General features: G+C 42.4%; 1 protein-coding gene across 2 annotated transcripts in view; it reads left to right on the top strand.

Moving 5' to 3' along the window:
- The window catches only part of kdm1a (lysine (K)-specific demethylase 1a), a 105790-nt gene extending 90203 nt beyond the window's left edge, over window positions 1–15587 (top strand). For both annotated transcript variants that reach the window (XM_059949267.1, XM_059949266.1), the window contains 2 exons: window positions 4097–4243; window positions 12039–15587. In XM_059949267.1, coding sequence (XP_059805250.1) covers window positions 4097–4243; window positions 12039–12215 — 324 coding nt within the window. In that variant the 3' untranslated portion in view covers window positions 12216–15587. The remainder of the gene's footprint in view (window positions 1–4096; window positions 4244–12038) is intronic.
- The last annotated feature ends 732 nt before the right edge of the window (window positions 15588–16319 follow it).

Below are 16319 nucleotides of genomic sequence, written 5' to 3'. Positions count from 1 at the left end.
GGGCATTGTGTATCCCCCTCCAATAGTTTTTGATTACAGGGCAGTCCCAAAAAATATGATAATGATTTGCATTTTGATTTCCACAATTTCTTCAGCAAACAGGGAGGTTACTATCATAATGGGATTTCTGAGAGGGTGTAATAAAATATCTTATCAAGTTTTTCCATCCAAACTCCCTCCATTTCTGTGAATTGGTACACTTCCATTAATATCTCCATATTGTTGTCCATTCTTCCTCAGATATAATTATCCCTCCTTCCTTCTCCCATTTTGTTTTAATGTATGAAGTCAAAAGTTTTTTTTTAAGATTTGGGAACCCCTTATACATGCTTGGAATGATTCCACTACCATTATCTGAATTATATGCTTTTCTAAAGAGCTCTATCAAGCATGTACTTGCCTTGGTTACATTTTTAAACGTCTTATTAACATACTGCCGAATCTGTAAATACTGATAAAAAATCTTGTTTTTCTAATAAGTGTTTCTCTTTCAGCATTTCAAAACTGAACAGCGTTCCTTCTTTCATTATGTTGCAAAGAACTGTTATTCCTTTAGCTGTCCAGTCCTTAAATCTACTATCCGATTTATTTGGTGTAAAATCAGAGTCATATGCACACCATTTAAGAATTGCAATATCTCCCTCTAGATTATATTCTTTTATAGTGGTTTTCCATATTTTAAGAGTCAAGTTCACCCATGGGTTATCAATAGTATTTATGTACCTTTGCAGGTTGTTATCAGCCAAAATTGCTTGTATGGGGATGGGAAGTACCCGCTCCTCAATGTTTTTCCATTGAGCGTCATATGATGGGTTACACCAACATATCACAGCTCTCAACTGTGCTACAAAATAATAATGTCTGAGAGAAGGCAGGCCCCATCCCCCCCTTTTCCTTTGCTAATTTCAATGTTTTGAGATGAACTCTAGGCAAATATACCCTGCCAAATATACCTTGATAGCATCTTGTTCCATTCATTGAATTGATTGTGATTAATCTCTATTGGTCGGGTCTGGGCAGTACATTCATTTTAATAGACTCAATCCTTGAACTGAGACTGAAGAAAGGAATCAAGCTCCATCTTGCCACATCTTCCTTAATTTTTTTATATAGAGGCTGATAATTACATTCTGATAATTTTGCCAAATCTTTTGGCATAATGATGCCCAAATATTTGAAAGACTCTGTGTGCCATGCCCAGGGGTATCAACTTTCAATTTCTCTTGGTGGGCTATAGTAATATGAAAGTAATTGGGCTTTATCTATGTTGATCTTGTATCCTGATAATTGACCATATTGTTCAAAGGATTGCTTCAAATTAGGTAAAGAGTATGTTGGTTGCCCTAGATCAGGGGTCAGCAACCTTTACCACTGAAAGAGCCACTTGGACCCGTTTCCCACAGAAAAGAAAACACTGGGAGCCGCAAAACCCGTTTGACATTTAAAATGAAATAACACTGCATACAACGTTTTGTTTTGCCTTTATGCTATGTATAAACAAACTATAATGTGTTGCATTTATGAAATTGATGAACTCCTGCAGAGAAAACGAAATTACATTTCTGCATGCAACAAAAACATGTTGACCTCCGAAAAAAAGACGTTGGGTTGAAGGTTACTTTTAAGTAAAATACTCAACGTCTATTTGAGTCCTTCTTGTATTTATGAAAAACGCCAAACTTAAATTTGCCGCCAGCAGCAAACCAAAAATAACGTCAGCCAGCTGTCAACCTGAAAAATAAAAGGACTATTTCACTGAACAATGAAAGCATATGAATATACGTAAAATAATAGGCAATTAAAATATTTATCATCCTTGTTCAGGTTGACTCACACCTGACAATGCAGTCGTATTCAGTAGGGATGGATCGATGCTTAGGGGAGTGACCAGGAAGGATAATGTGTTTTTTTCCTCTCTGAACTCACAGAAGCGTTTCCCAAACGATGTTTGCATTGCGATGATTGCCCAATGTAAATACTCCGAATTTATCATGTCGTGACCTTTTTTGAACTCTCTCAAATTGGGGAAGTGAGACAATGTGCCTTTCTGTAAATCTCTGGCAAGCAACGTCAACTTGCGCTCGAATGCCAAAACATCCTCCAACATGTGCAGGGCTGTACGTCCTTACCCCGTTGAAGAGCTGTGTTCAGCGTGTTCAGGTGCGCTGTTATGTCTACCATGAAGTGTAGCTTTTCCAGCCACTCTGGCTGTTCCAGCTCAGGAAAGGTGAGCCCTTTGCTGCCCAGGAAAGTTTTCACTTCTTCCAGACACGCGACAAAGCGTTTCAGCACCTCCCCTCTGGACAGCCAGCGATAAAAACACGTTGTAGCGGTTGCTACACGCAGTCAGTAAACTGCAGTCAAAGATAGCTTTATTCGAACTAAACAGCCTTGCTTTTAAGCCTCCCTCAACCCGCCCCCCATGGGCGCGGATGCTGCAAAAGACACGTACTCACAAACCCCCGTAGGCTATCTCCCTTAGCCTGAACGCTGGCTAATTGTGAGCCGGTTCGGATGTGTCAGGAAATGGGTCGCCACAAAGTCTTATTTAGATTGTACAAGATCACCATAATCTTCAAATTTGGATTTACATTTCAAAAACTAACAAACTAACATAAAATACATTTTAATTAAATACTGACCATGTAGCGGTGTGCTACACGCAGCGCTAAAATTACGACACGGAGTCGGTAACTGCAGTCGAAGGAAAAAACTTTATTCGAAATCTTCAGCCTCACTTTTAAGCCTCCCTCAACCTGCCCCCCATGGCGCAGAGGCTCCAAAGCTCTGTGCTCGCAAACCCCCGTAGGCTATCTAATTGTGAGTCGGTTCGGATGTGCCAGGAAAAGGGTCGCCACAACCAATTATTTCCCAAAGCAACAGGGAGCCGCAGCACAGACGTAAAAGAGCCACATGCGGCTCCGGAGCCGCGGGTTGCCGACCCCCGCCCTAGATAGATCAAAATGTCATTCGCATACAAGCCAATTTATGCTCTGTCCCTTTAATAGTAATTCCCCTGATATCTCATTTTGTCTGATGGCACAACTCTGTCTCATGCCCCTTTCTAGGGTAAGACTATTTGATAAATATCCATTGATTTTAATCCTAGCAGTAGGATTTGTCATATAGTGTCTGTATAGTTTTAATAATTGTGTCTTGGAAACTAAATCTATGTAAAACTCTGTAAAGAAAATTCCAACCGAATCAAATGCTTTTTCAGCGTCCACACTTATCATTATTGCTTCGATTTTATTTTTTTGTATATGATCCATAATGTGAAGTGTCCTTCGTATATTGTCTTGAGTCTGGCGTTGTTGTATAAAACCTGTCTGATCATTACGTATCAGTATGTGTAGAAACTCCACTAATCATTTGGCCATGATGGAGGTAAAGAACCTATAATCTACATTAAGAATGGATATTGGTCTAAATGAGAACCACCTGACTTGCAGGTGGATAGAGTTTCTTAGAAATGATGTGCTGACTTTGGAGAGGGTTCAAAGGAAGTTCATGAAAGCTATTCTGGGTTTGAAAGGCTTGTCATATGAAGAGCGTTTGCTGGCTCTGGGCCTGTATTTACTGCAATTCAGAAGAATGAGGGGTGACCTCATTGAAATCTATTGAATATTGAATGTCAATAGAGTGGATGTGGAGAGAATATTTCCTATGGTCTAAGGCCAGAGAACACAGCCTCTGAATAGAAGGGTGTCCTTTTAGAACAATGAGGAGGAATTTCTTTAGCCAGAGAGAGGTGAATCCGTGGATTTTGTTGGCCACAGGCGGCTGTGGAGGCCAAGTCATTGGGTGTATTTAAGCCAGAGGTTGACAGATTCTTGATTAGTCAGGGCTTGAAGGGATATGGGGAGAAGGCAGAAGATTGGGACAGAGGGAAAATGGATCAGCCGTGATGAAATGGTGGAGCAGACTCGATGGGCCAAATGGCCTAATTCTGCTCCTATTATGGCCATAATACTTGCGCTTTGGTTAAGAATGGCTGAAATACCCATTCACTGAATAAGCCATCTTTCTGAGGGAGGAAGTTAGTTAGCTTTTTATTGATGTTTTTCTCCTTTTGTGTATATTTTTATCCCCGCAGCCTAAGGAAACTGTAGTTACTCGCTGGCGAGCAGACCCTTGGGCACGTGGTTCCTACTCCTATGTGGCTGCTGGCTCCTCGGGGAATGACTATGACCTGATGGCACAACCAGTGACCCCGGGTCCCAGCATCCCTGGTGCTCCTCAGGTAAAAATATGATCATTGAGACTTCACCTGTTTTATGCCGATTCAATTACTTCAAGAGGAAACTTGCCTTTTGATTCCTGTTATAGAGTCATAGAGAAGTACAGCACAGAAACAGTCCCTTTGGTCCATCTAGTCTGTGCCAGAATCACTTATACTGTCTACTCCCATCAACCTGCACCAGAACCATAGTCCTCCATACCCCTACCATCCACGTACCTAATCAAACTTCTCTTAAAAGTTGAAATCGAGCTTGCATACACCACTTGTGCTGGCGACTCATTCTACACTCTCATGACCCTCTGAGTGAAGAGGTTTCCCCTCACGGAAACATTAAACTTCTTACCTTTCACCCTTGACCTTTGGTTGTAGTCCCACCCAACCTCAGTGGAAATATCGTGCTTGCATGTACCCTTTCTATACCCCTCACATTTTGTATATCTCAATCAAATCTCAACTCCAATCTTCTGCATTCCAAAGAATACAGTCCTAACATTTTCCGTCTTCCCTTTATAGCTCAGGTCCTCAAGACCCGGCAACATCCTTGTAAATTTTCTCTGTACTCTTTCAACCCTGTTGATAATCCTTTTCGTCCATTCCATTCTACACTTATTTATTGCTAAGTTTCCTTGAGACTTGCTGATCATAGAATATTAGTAATTGCAATCAGCGAGGCACAGGGGTAGCCCAATTCTTCCAATTAAGCTAAAAGCAGCCAGTGATGCAGTCAAACCATATCTTTCCAGAAACTTTGGAGGGTACTTGGTCAGCCAGCACTGAGGGTAGAGCAAGTTTGGCACTGCTAAGTAGCCCCAGCAACCCGGGTTAAATTCCCACGGCTGTCTGTAAGGAGTTTGTACATTCTCCCTGTGGTTGTGTGTGTTCCGGCTCTGGGCATTCCCACATTCCAAAGACGTACAAGTTAGGTTAATTGGTCGTATGCATGTAATTGAGCAGTGCAGGCTCATTGGGCAAGAAGGGCCAGTTACGGTGCTGTATTTCTACATATATAAAATTTTTGTATACCTGACAAAGTGTTTTTGTTCCAGTAGCAACAGAATCCGAATGTAAAACAGAATCAGAATCAGGTTTAATGTCAATGGCATATGTTGTGAAATTTGTTAACTTTGTGGCAGCAGTACAATGCAATATTTAATAGAGAAAAAATAGTGAATTACAGTAAGTGTATATCAATAGTTAAATAAGCAGTACAAAAATTAGAAATAAAAAGTAATGAGGTAATGTTTATGGATTCAATGACCATTCAGAAATCAGATGGCAGAGGGGAAGAAGCTGTTCCTGAATCGTTGAGTGTGTGCCTTTAGGCTTCTGCACTTCCATCTGGTAGTATGGTAGTAATGAGAGTAGGGCATGTCCTTGGTGATGGGGATCCTGAATGATAGAAGCCTCCTTTTTGAGGCGCTGCTCCTTAATGGTGTCTTGGATACTACAGAGGCAATTGCACATGATGGAGCTGACTAATTTTACAACTCTCTGCTGCTCACTTTGTTCCTGTGCAGTAACCCCCCCACCATATCAGACGGTGATGCAGCCAGTTAGAATCCTCTACACATACAATGTCCCCAATTTCCTGAAGTTAATTTGACTGTACCAGGGCTTAATGGCCTATCTAAGAAAAACAGAATCTGCTGTAAGGCAGAAAATGCAAACGCACTTCCTGAAGTGGGAAGTGTTTCGCCGGCTACTTTTGTTACATAGTTGAGTTGCCACAAAATGTGTGAGCTTAATCTGATGTGAAAGTCCTGTTCAGATTGTGTTGAGCTGCTATGTGCAATCAGCCCCTGTAGCATGGACTCTGGGGAAGCGGGAAAGCAGCTCGCCTTGTGGCAGAATGAGGGTGGTTTGAGATGAGCTGTGAGAGACGGTATGTGACCTATTTCTTTCACTTTGAGAAACAGAACACTGATGAGCAACTGAATACTGATTAAAACGATGAGACGTCTGAAAAGAAAGCAGCATGGAGATGGAAATAGATTTTGTCAAGAATTTGCAGTCACACTGCGGGTGTCCAGGCTTGTGACATTGAGTACTTGAATTACTTCATCACGAATGCCTTTGTGGACTTAACCTTGGACATGGTCATTCATTCTGGAAGGGGGAGTGTTTATCTATGATACCTGTGTCAGTCTATAAAAGGATCTGCATCCTCTTCCATCCCCATGGTCTTGAGAAAACTGCTTTTTCAATTATTTATTTATTGTTTTGAAAGATGTTAGGGTGATTTTGGGGTTTAGGACATATACATTTAGCAATTGACTTGGTGACTACCAGTCTTCACATCTGGATATGTATTGTGGATTTAATTTGGAGTGCAACTCTGAACAGTGGGTATGTGGCCTATCAGCGGTGTCAACAGAGCTTTACTAAGAAGGGCTTCTTGCAGGCCGGCAGCAGTTATTTAAAATGGGAGCTTCGAGAGTGTTTGTCCATTGTACGTGGCCTGTCAGCGACTATAACTGGAGCACCAATCGTGAGTTAGATAGCAGGGAAGGTTCAGGCATAAAAGGGAGACGGTGCCTAGCGGAGCGGTTATTGACGGGGTGATTTGAGGCAGAGTGGTAGGCCTTTGGCTCATTCAGGCTTCGATGATAACGGGTCGCGATGAGGTAAATTACCTGTGAGGAGTAGAACCAGGAAGTGTGTCTGTGAGGCCAGTGTTCTGTACTGGGTGTCAGATGTGGGATGTCTGGGAGACTCTCAGCCTCCCGGACAGCCACATCTGTGCCAGGTGCGTCAAGCTGCAGCTCCTTAAGGACCAGGTGAGGGAACTGAAGATGCAGCTCAATGACCTTTGTCTAGTCAGGGAAAGTGAGGAGGTGACAGAGAGGAACTATAGTCAAATAGTCACACCGGGAACTCGGGAGACAGATAAGTGGGTAACAGGAGAGGGAAGGGCAAGAGTATCCCTGTGGCTGTCCCCCTTAACAGTAAGTACTGCTGTTTTGAGTACTGTTGGGGGGGACAGCCTGCCTGGGGGAAGCAACAGTGGCCACGCCTCTGGCACAGAGTCTCGCCCTGTGGCTCAGAAGGGTAGGGAAAGGAAGAAGGCAGCAGTAATAGGGTGGTCATAGTTAGGGGGTCATGGAGGCAATTCTGTGGATGCAGGAAAGAAACATGAATGGTAGTTTACCTCCCAGGTGCCAGGGTTTCTCATTCCGTCCATGATATCCTGAAGTGGGAAGGTGAACAGCCAGAGGTTGTGGTACATATTGGTACCAATGACATAGGTAGGAAAAGGGAGGAGGTCCTGGAAACAGACTACAGGGTGTTAGGAAAGAAGCTGAGAAGCAGGACCTGAAAGGTAGTCATCTCGGGATTACTGCCTGTGCCACACGACAGTGAATATAAGAATAGAGTGAGGTGAGGTGGAGGATAAATGCGTGGCTGAGGGATCGGTGGGGTGGGGGGGGGTGGGCAGGGATTCAGATTTCCGGATCATTGGACAGGCGTGACCTGTACAAAAAGGACAGGTTGGATTTGAAGCTGAGAGGATTCAATATTCTGGCAGGGAGATTTGCTAAGGCTATTGGGGAGAAATTAAACTAGAATTGTTGGGGGTGGGAACTGAACTGAAGAGATGGTGGTGGGGTGGTTGGCTCACAAATAAAGAAAACGGAGACCGTGTGAGAGGGAAGAAAGGCGGGTGATAGAGAAGGGATATGCTCAGACTAATGGTTTGAGATGTGTCTATTTTAACACAAGAAGCATTATGGACAAAGCAGATGAGCTTAGAGCGTGGATCAGTACTTAGAGTTATGATGTTGTGGCCATTACAGAGACTTAGATGGCTCAGGGGCAGGAATAGTTACTTAGAGTGCCAGGCTTTAGATGTTTCAGAAAGGACAGGGAGGGAGGCGAAAGAGGTGGGGGCGTGGCACTGCTGATCACAGATAGTGTCACGGCTGCAGAAAAGGAGGAAGTCATGGAGGGATTGTCTACTGAGTCTCTGGGTGGAAATTAGAAACAGGAACAGATCAATAACTCTACTGGGTGTTTTTTGTAGACCACCCTATAGTAGCAGGTACATCGAGGAGCAGATAGGGAGACAGATTCTGCATAGGTGTAATAATAACAGGGTTGTTGTGGTGGGAGATTTCAATTTCCCAAATATTGATTGGCATCTCCCTAGAGCAAGTTGTTTAGATGGGTGGAGTTTGTTAGGTGTGTTCAGGAAGGTCTCCTGACACAAAATGTAGATAAGCCTATAAGAGGAGAGGCTGTATTGGTACTGATCTGTTATTGGGAAATGAACCTGGTCAGGTGTCAGTCCTCTCAGTGGGAGAGCATTTTGGAGATAGTGATCACAATTCTATCTCCTTTACCATGGCATTGGAGAGGGATAGGAACAGACAAATTAGGAAAGAGTTTAATTGGAGTAAGGGGAAATATGAAGCCTATCAGACAGGAACTTGAAAGCATAAATTGGGAACAGGGGTAGGAAATGCATGGCAGAAATGTGGCAGATGTTCAGGGGATATTTGCGTGGCGTTCTGCAAAGTTACGTTCCAAAAAGACTGGTTAAGGATGGTAGTGTACAGGAACCATGGTGTACAGAGGCTGGTGAAAATCTAGTCAAGAAGAAAAGAAAAGCTTACAAAAGGTTCAAAAAACGAGGTAATGATAGAGATCTAGAAGATTATAAGGCTAGCAGGAAGGAGCTTAAGAATGAAATTTGGAGAGCCAGAAGGGGCCATGAGAAGGCCTTGGCAAGCAGGATTAAAGAAAACTCCAAGGCATTCTAGAAGTATGTGAAGAGCAAGAGGATAAGACATGACAGAATAGCACCAATCAAATTTGACAGTGGAAAAGTGTGTATGGAACCGGAGGAGACAGCAGAGCTACTTAATGAGTACTTTGCTTCAGTATTCATTAAATTTTGGAAAAGGATCTTGGTGATTGTAGGATGATTTACAGCAGATTGAAAAGCTTGAGCATATAGACATTAAGAAAGAGGATGTGCTGGAGCTTTTGGAAGGCACCAAGTTAGATAAGTCTCCAGCACCAGACAAGATGTACCCCAGGCTACTGTGGGAGGCAAGGGAGGAGATTTCTGAGCTTCTGGCAATGATCTTTGCGTCATAAATGGGGACAGGAAAGGTTCCAGAAAAAATTGGAAGATTGCAGATGTTGTGCCCTTATTCAAGGAAGGGAGTAGAGACAGCCCAGGAAATTATAGAGCAGTAAGTGTTACTTCAGTGGTTGGTAGGTTGATGGAGAAGATCCTGAGAGGTAGGATTTATGAACATTTGGAGAGGCATAATATGATTAGGAATAGTCAGCATGGCTTTGTCAAAGGCAGGTCGCACCTTACGATCCTGATTGAATTTTTTGAGGATATGACTAAATACATTGATGAAGGAAGAACAGTAGATGTAGTCTATATGGATTTCAGCAAGGCATTTGATAAGGTGCCCCATACAAGGCTTATTGAGAAAGTAAGGAGGCATGGGATCCAGAACTGGCTTGCCCAAGACGGCAAAGAGTGGTTATAGATGGGTCATATTCTGCATGGAGGTCAGTGACCAGTGGAGTGGCCTAGGAATCTGTTCTGGGACCCCTACGCTTTGTGGGTTTTGTAAATGACCTGGTTAAGGAAGTGGAGGGATGGGTTAATAAATTTGCTGATGACACAAAGGTTGGGGGTGATGAGGATAGTGTGGGAGGGTTGTCAGAGGTTACAGCAGGACATTGATAGGATGCAAAACTGGGCTGAGAAGTGTCAGATGGAGTTCAACCCATGTAAGTGTGAGGTGGTTCATTTTGGTATGTCAAATATGATGGCAGAATATAGCATTAATGGTAAGACTCTTGGCAATGTGGAGGATTAAAAGGATCTTGGGGTCCGAGTCCATAGGGCACTCAAAGCTGCTACGCAGGTTGACTCTGTGGTTAAGAAGGCATACGGTGCATTGGTCTTCATCAACCATGGAATTGAGTTCAAGAGCCAAGAGGTAATGTTACAGCTATATAGGATCCTGGTCAGAACCCACTTGGAGTACATGCTCAGTTCTGGTCACCTCACTACAGGAAGGATGTGGAAACCATAGAAAGGGTGCAGAGGAGATTTACGAGGATAATGTCTGGATTGGGGAGCATGCCTTATGAGAATAGGTTGAGTGAACTTGACCTTTTCTCCTTGGAGCAGTGGAGGATGACAGATGACCTGATAGAGGTGTATAAGATGATGAGAGGTGTTGACCATGTGGATAGTCAGAGGCTTTTTCCCGGGCTGAAATGGCTAACACAAGAGGGGATATTTTTAAGGTTCTTGGAAATAGCTATAGAGGAGATGTCAGGAGTAAGTTTTTTTTATGCAGAGAGTGGTGAGTACGTGGAATGGGCTGCCGGCAACAGTGGTGGAGGTGGAAACGATAGGGTCTTTTAAGAGACTCCTGGGTAGGTATATGGAGCTTAGAAAAATAGAGGGCTGTGGGTAACCCTAAGTAATTTCTAAAGTAAGCACATGTTCGGCACAGCATTGTGGGTTGAAGGGCCGTATTGTGCTGTAGGTTTTCTATGTTTCTAAAAGCAGTGAATCTCAGACCAGACAATGCTGATTAAAATTCATATGGATGTCTGTAGGGTGGATGCAAATCAGGAGGTGTGAAGATTGTACGTAATTTTTCTGGTGACTTAATTCATGTAACAACAAAAGGTATTTGGATAGTGTCAGATTGGGAAGGTTGATGTGCAAAGACTTGTGTGTTCTTATACAACATTGAAGTCAGGCGTGGAGGTACAATAAGCAGTATCAAAGGCAAGTGGTTTGTTGACTCCAATGCAAGAGCCTATAGATACAGAAACAAAGATGTCCTCCTCTTCACCTGTTCTTGGCTCTGCCGGACATGGATCATTGCGTGTAGTTTTACTCACCTTACACAAGAAAAGGTGTACTTATCATAGAGGGAGCACACCATAGATTCACAAGATTGGTTCTTGAGATGAAGCGACTGCCAGATTAGGAGGACCAGCTTTCCATTGACTATAGAGGAATATGAGGGGATTAAACTGAACCATCGAAAAGTCTGACGAGGCTAGACAGACTGGATGTAAAGAGGATTTTTCCCTTGGCTGTAGTATCTAGAATGAGGGGTTACAGGGTGAGCTAATTAGAACTGGGAAGAGGAGAAACTGCTTGTAGGTCAGTGAACCTGTGGAATTCACTACTGCACAGGATGGTGTAAGCCAAGTTGATGAATGTATTTAGGGAGCTGGATAAAATTCTGGGTCCAAAAGATGTATGGATATTGAAGAAGGGTTTCTGCCTGAAACATAGACTGTTCACTGTTTTCTGTAGATGCTGCCTGGTCCGCTGGGTTCCTCCAGCATTTTGTGAGTGTTGCTCTGGAAGTATAGGAATAAATTGGGAAAATGGTACAGGGGTAGAGGAACAGGACCAAATGGGTGAATGTCCCATTAGACTCCTAGTTTCTCTGTTTCTATGCATTATAATTATGCTTCACATTATGTCTTTGAAGTCTCTGTTAGAAGTTTTATGAGCATTGAATAGAAACTCTTAGTAAACATGAGTAAGTCTTCAAATGCTGGCAATCTAGAGCAACACACAAAATGCTGGAGGAACTCAGCAGGTCAGGCAGCATCTATGGAAAAGAGTAAACAGTTGCTATTTCAGGCTGAGATCCTTCATTAGGATTGTGGCTCCCTTCATTTATTAATAGTTTATTTATTTATTTCCAATTCTATTATTGCTAATAATATTAATAGTGCTTGCTTATTTGTGGATCAGATTGAACTTCTTTTTATTTCCCCATTACAGCCTGTTCCCCGCCTCTTCTTTGCTGGAGAACATACCATCCGCAACTACCCTGCTACAGTTCACGGTGCTTTATTGAGTGGATTAAGGGAAGCTGGTCGAATTGCTGATCAGTTTCTGGGTGCAATGTACACTCTTCCTCGGCAGACGACGCCTACTCAACAACCCAGTAGCATGTAACTTCAAAAAGGGAAAGGATTATAATATGAACGTCGTTCCAATTAGAATTTGAGCTGGAATAAAAAAAAATCTACTGCGGCTTTACAGTAGACCTGCTGTAGACTTAATGCACTGGTTTCAAACTTCTGTCCTCCTCCACATAACTGCCAAGTGTTTGAGGCACCAAGATCACGAGACTGAGCCAAAAGGAGCCGCGTGCTTTGGGAAGTTGGAGCAATTCTGACCAAATTACAACCGATTCTAATGCCTTGGGTATTCTGTAGCATTAACTGCTGTGTAAATGCATCAGAAGTTTTGTCTTTGAGAGCAAGTTGTGTGAGTGATTGTGTTACTGTTGGTGTTTTTTTTCCCGGCCATATTAGTATGAGCTTTAGGATCTTCTGAGTGTATTTACACAAATAAACTACTTTGATGTGATAGTCAAAACTGTTCATCAAGTAGGCATTTAATTTACTGCATGGTCACTCTAAACACTAGGGCTCTTCATGGAGAAAGGTAGCACCATATCAAAATTTGCTCCAATTGTATCAATGTTTACACTGCATAATATTTATGAAGAGGTTTTTTGGACCATTTGTGCTATAATGAATTTCAGTTGCTATCATGTCTCCTAATTTCCCTAGGGTTTATTATTCACTGAGTTGTTCATGATATCCTGTAATCTCTGTTTGTCATAGTTACCAATCTTGCCCAATTTTTCTAAAACATTACTTGAAACGTAAAATACGTACTGTTCATCCAGTGTTACTCAGCCCTGTTACTTATGGCCAATTGACTTAACTCAGAAAAGCGCCGTTAACATGTCACAGTTTAGAGTAGTGTAGCTCTTCAGTGATTTCCCAAGAAACAAGGAGCGGAGCTCCAAATAACTTGTCCAACTCGCTGATTTTTATCAGTTCTTTTGTTTTGTGCTGCTCAATGGACCAGGAATATCTTTTCCCCTTTCCCATCTTTCACCTCTACAGTGCAGCAGGACCCTGAGCTCATGTACTGACAACAGCGAGGCAATTCATAGCGCTGCCACCTCACTGCTCCGTTGCCCCTGATGTAGTCCTGACCTTGGATGCTGTCTTTGTGTGGAGTTTACATGCTCTTCCTCTGACCATGTGGGGTCCCTGGATGCCGAGATTCAATGAACTTGTAAAAATGTGTGGGTCAGTACGTTAATCGGCCACTGTATGTGCCCATTGTGTGAGTGGTCAGAGGCATTGATGGAAGACTAAAAATATGTTAGTGTAGGATTAGTGTAAATGTATGTCTGATGGAAACAACTGTCTCAATGGTCTGAAGGGCCGATGAGCTATATGAAAATCTCACTCTCGGTACAGCGCTGCAGGTACAGAACTTGCTGAATCTTTTCATTGGAGGCCTACTTGCTTCACTGCTGCTTGTGATCAAACTTGTGCTGGTTCAGCCTTTTCTGTCCATGCGCTGCTTGTGGCTTGATGCTCTTCATATTTGCTCTCTCCATCTGCCTCTGCAGAATGCTTCTTCGTGGTGCTTTTTAATTTTACGGATATGAACAACATCAGAAAAACTTCATTAGTAACTTACTGCCTGTTACACTGCTGGCATTTACAGCACTGGTGAAGGTCCTCCATCTCTGTCTGTACCATCACACACAGATATAAAATGATTCTTCATTGCTGTTTCTGTAACAATTTTTTTTTGAAGTGTCAGGGTTGTTGGCCCTGAGCCGAAACGACCCCCCCCCACCCCCGGAACCTGGGGGACTGGTGGACCACTCTTAGTCTGGCCTCTGCCCTTTGACCAGTTTGGCATGGGTGACCCTACCAAAAGCACAAGGTCTTGACTCCAGCCAACATAGTTCTCTGGGTCATTGAGGCACTCAAGACTCGAAGCCCTATGACTAGGTTGTGGTTCTCTTAGAGGTTTGTTAGTAAGTTCCCTAGAAAATGGATTTTGATTTTCACAATCTGGAAATGTTAGTCAACGAAGTACTTTTCATGTGTGGTCAGTGATGAATTCAGAGGTCAATTTGAACACACCGAGCTGCCACAAGTAGGAATGTGGTCAATAACCCAAAAACTGGTTAATAACAAAGAAGATACTGGCCATAATACTAAAAATAATTCCATAGTGCTTCAAAATAATTCCACTGATTCTTTTATGCTTCCAGAAAAGGGTGAAAGATTTCTTCTGTGAAAGAAATTGCTCCTTTGTGATGAAAAGTTGCCAGGCTGAGGAAGTTATATTTCGTTTTCTCAGCAATTCCTGTTCTAGCTGCAGCGATAACCTTAATTGACAGAACTACCAGATTGATTGCTGTCATATAAAGGTGGAAGAATGCAGAGACCTGAAATCCAACATGGAAACAAATACTCCGACGTGCTGTAGCTTTATCAGCACTTTCTGTTCTGGTGGTATTTAAATGTTACCTGCTCAATACTGCAGACTTCAAATAGCTGAACTTTTCTGGTGCTGAGTAAGAGATCAGTGTCTCCAAATAGGAATCACATTTGATTGCTGGATTCACCAGTTGTATACCAGGAAGAAGACCAGGCAGTTTTAAGACAATTGAAAAATCAATAAAAATAAGATCTATTATTCAAAAGTAGTCACAGATTATTTAGATACTTCTATTTTCTTTCATTTGTATTTAACAGATTGTGCTTATTGCAGTGGTCTGGAAAACACTGCCTACACATTGAAAGTACTTCATTGGCTGTAGAGCAGGGGGTCCCAACCATCCCCTACCATTAACTGAGGGCTCCACAGACCCCAGGTTGGGAACCCCTGCAGTAGAGCATATTGCTTTTAAAAGTGTGAATGTATAGGCAACATACTTCCTTTAAGTTTCCTGTAGGGATATGTTTGTATTACATTTGGATATGTGTAATGCATCTTAGGTGACATTGGACCTAAAGCTGTCATTTTTTTTAAAAAAAGCGTTGTAATAGTTTCCTTTATTGCCGGCTACCAAGATCCAAGATGTGAGGGTTTTTTTTAAATACAAACTGTGAATCACTAACATTTAACATTGTCAACCCTAGTGTCTATGGTCCATGCAAATTATATTAGGCTTTTTATTGTTGTAACAATGTAGATTGATTAAACTACAATGATAGTTTCTAAGCAGAGGTGCATTGAAATGCATCTGTTAGACTTACCTACTGTTTTACAGGTTTGCAAGAAATGCCAATTTAACTTGGTATTTCTTGCACATTTTAAACAGTGGAAAGGGGGGCACTTTATTTTTGAATGCCCACCTGAGAGCTTGGCTTGCAAAGAAGAGCGCTTAATTTTTTCAAAAGCGCCTTGTTTGAAGATTTTGCACCTTTTGTCATCTAAGTGCTAACTTGACTCCTGTAAGTCCACAAATATATTTTAAATAAAAAGCTGTATGTATGATTTATGCTTTTCTGTAAGTATTTTATTAACTCTATCGAGGTTCTGAAATGGTTATTGAAAGCTTATTGGTTTTCCTTCATGGTCATGTTATTCCAAGCCTCTTGGTAGCTTAAAACACTGCCCTGTTTATTGAGGTACACAGTTCAAAGTACATTTATTATCAAGCTATGTATGCAGTATACAATCTTGAGATTCATCATCTGGCCGACAGGCACAAAACAAAAACAGCATAGACTTGGCATGGTTAGCACAATGCTTTACAGTATCAGCGACCTGGGCTCAACTTCCACTGCTGCCTGTAACAAGTTTTTCTGTTCTCCCAGTGACCACGTGGCTTTGCTCCGGGTGCTCCAGTTCCCCCCTCACAGTCCAAAGATGTGCTGGTTGGTAGGTTAATTGGTCATTGTAAATTGTCCTGTGATTAGATCGAGGGATTGCTGGGCAGCACGGGTGCTGCATCTCAATTTAAAAAAGAAAACCTGTTTAAAGAGAACCCCCAAACAACAAGAGTATCAGATGTGTGGGGAAATAAAAACAACAAACCGTGCAAACGGCAAAAAATGAATAAATAACACACAAACATAAAAAAATCAGACCCACAGAGTCCTCAGCCATGAGCTGCCGAGGTAAGTAAACCCTGTCCAGGAGCTGACTGGTAAGATCCCCATTAGGTGGTCAACCAAGATCTAGGTTCAGGTCCCTGATCATCGTTCTAACGGGCAGAGTGAGTGG

The sequence above is a fragment of the Hypanus sabinus genome, chromosome 24 (assembly GCF_030144855.1).
Source record: "Hypanus sabinus isolate sHypSab1 chromosome 24, sHypSab1.hap1, whole genome shotgun sequence".
Lineage (NCBI taxonomy): Eukaryota > Metazoa > Chordata > Chondrichthyes > Myliobatiformes > Dasyatidae > Hypanus > Hypanus sabinus.
Note: the sequence above shows the minus strand (reverse complement) of the source record. Positions and strands in the feature narration are given on the sequence as shown.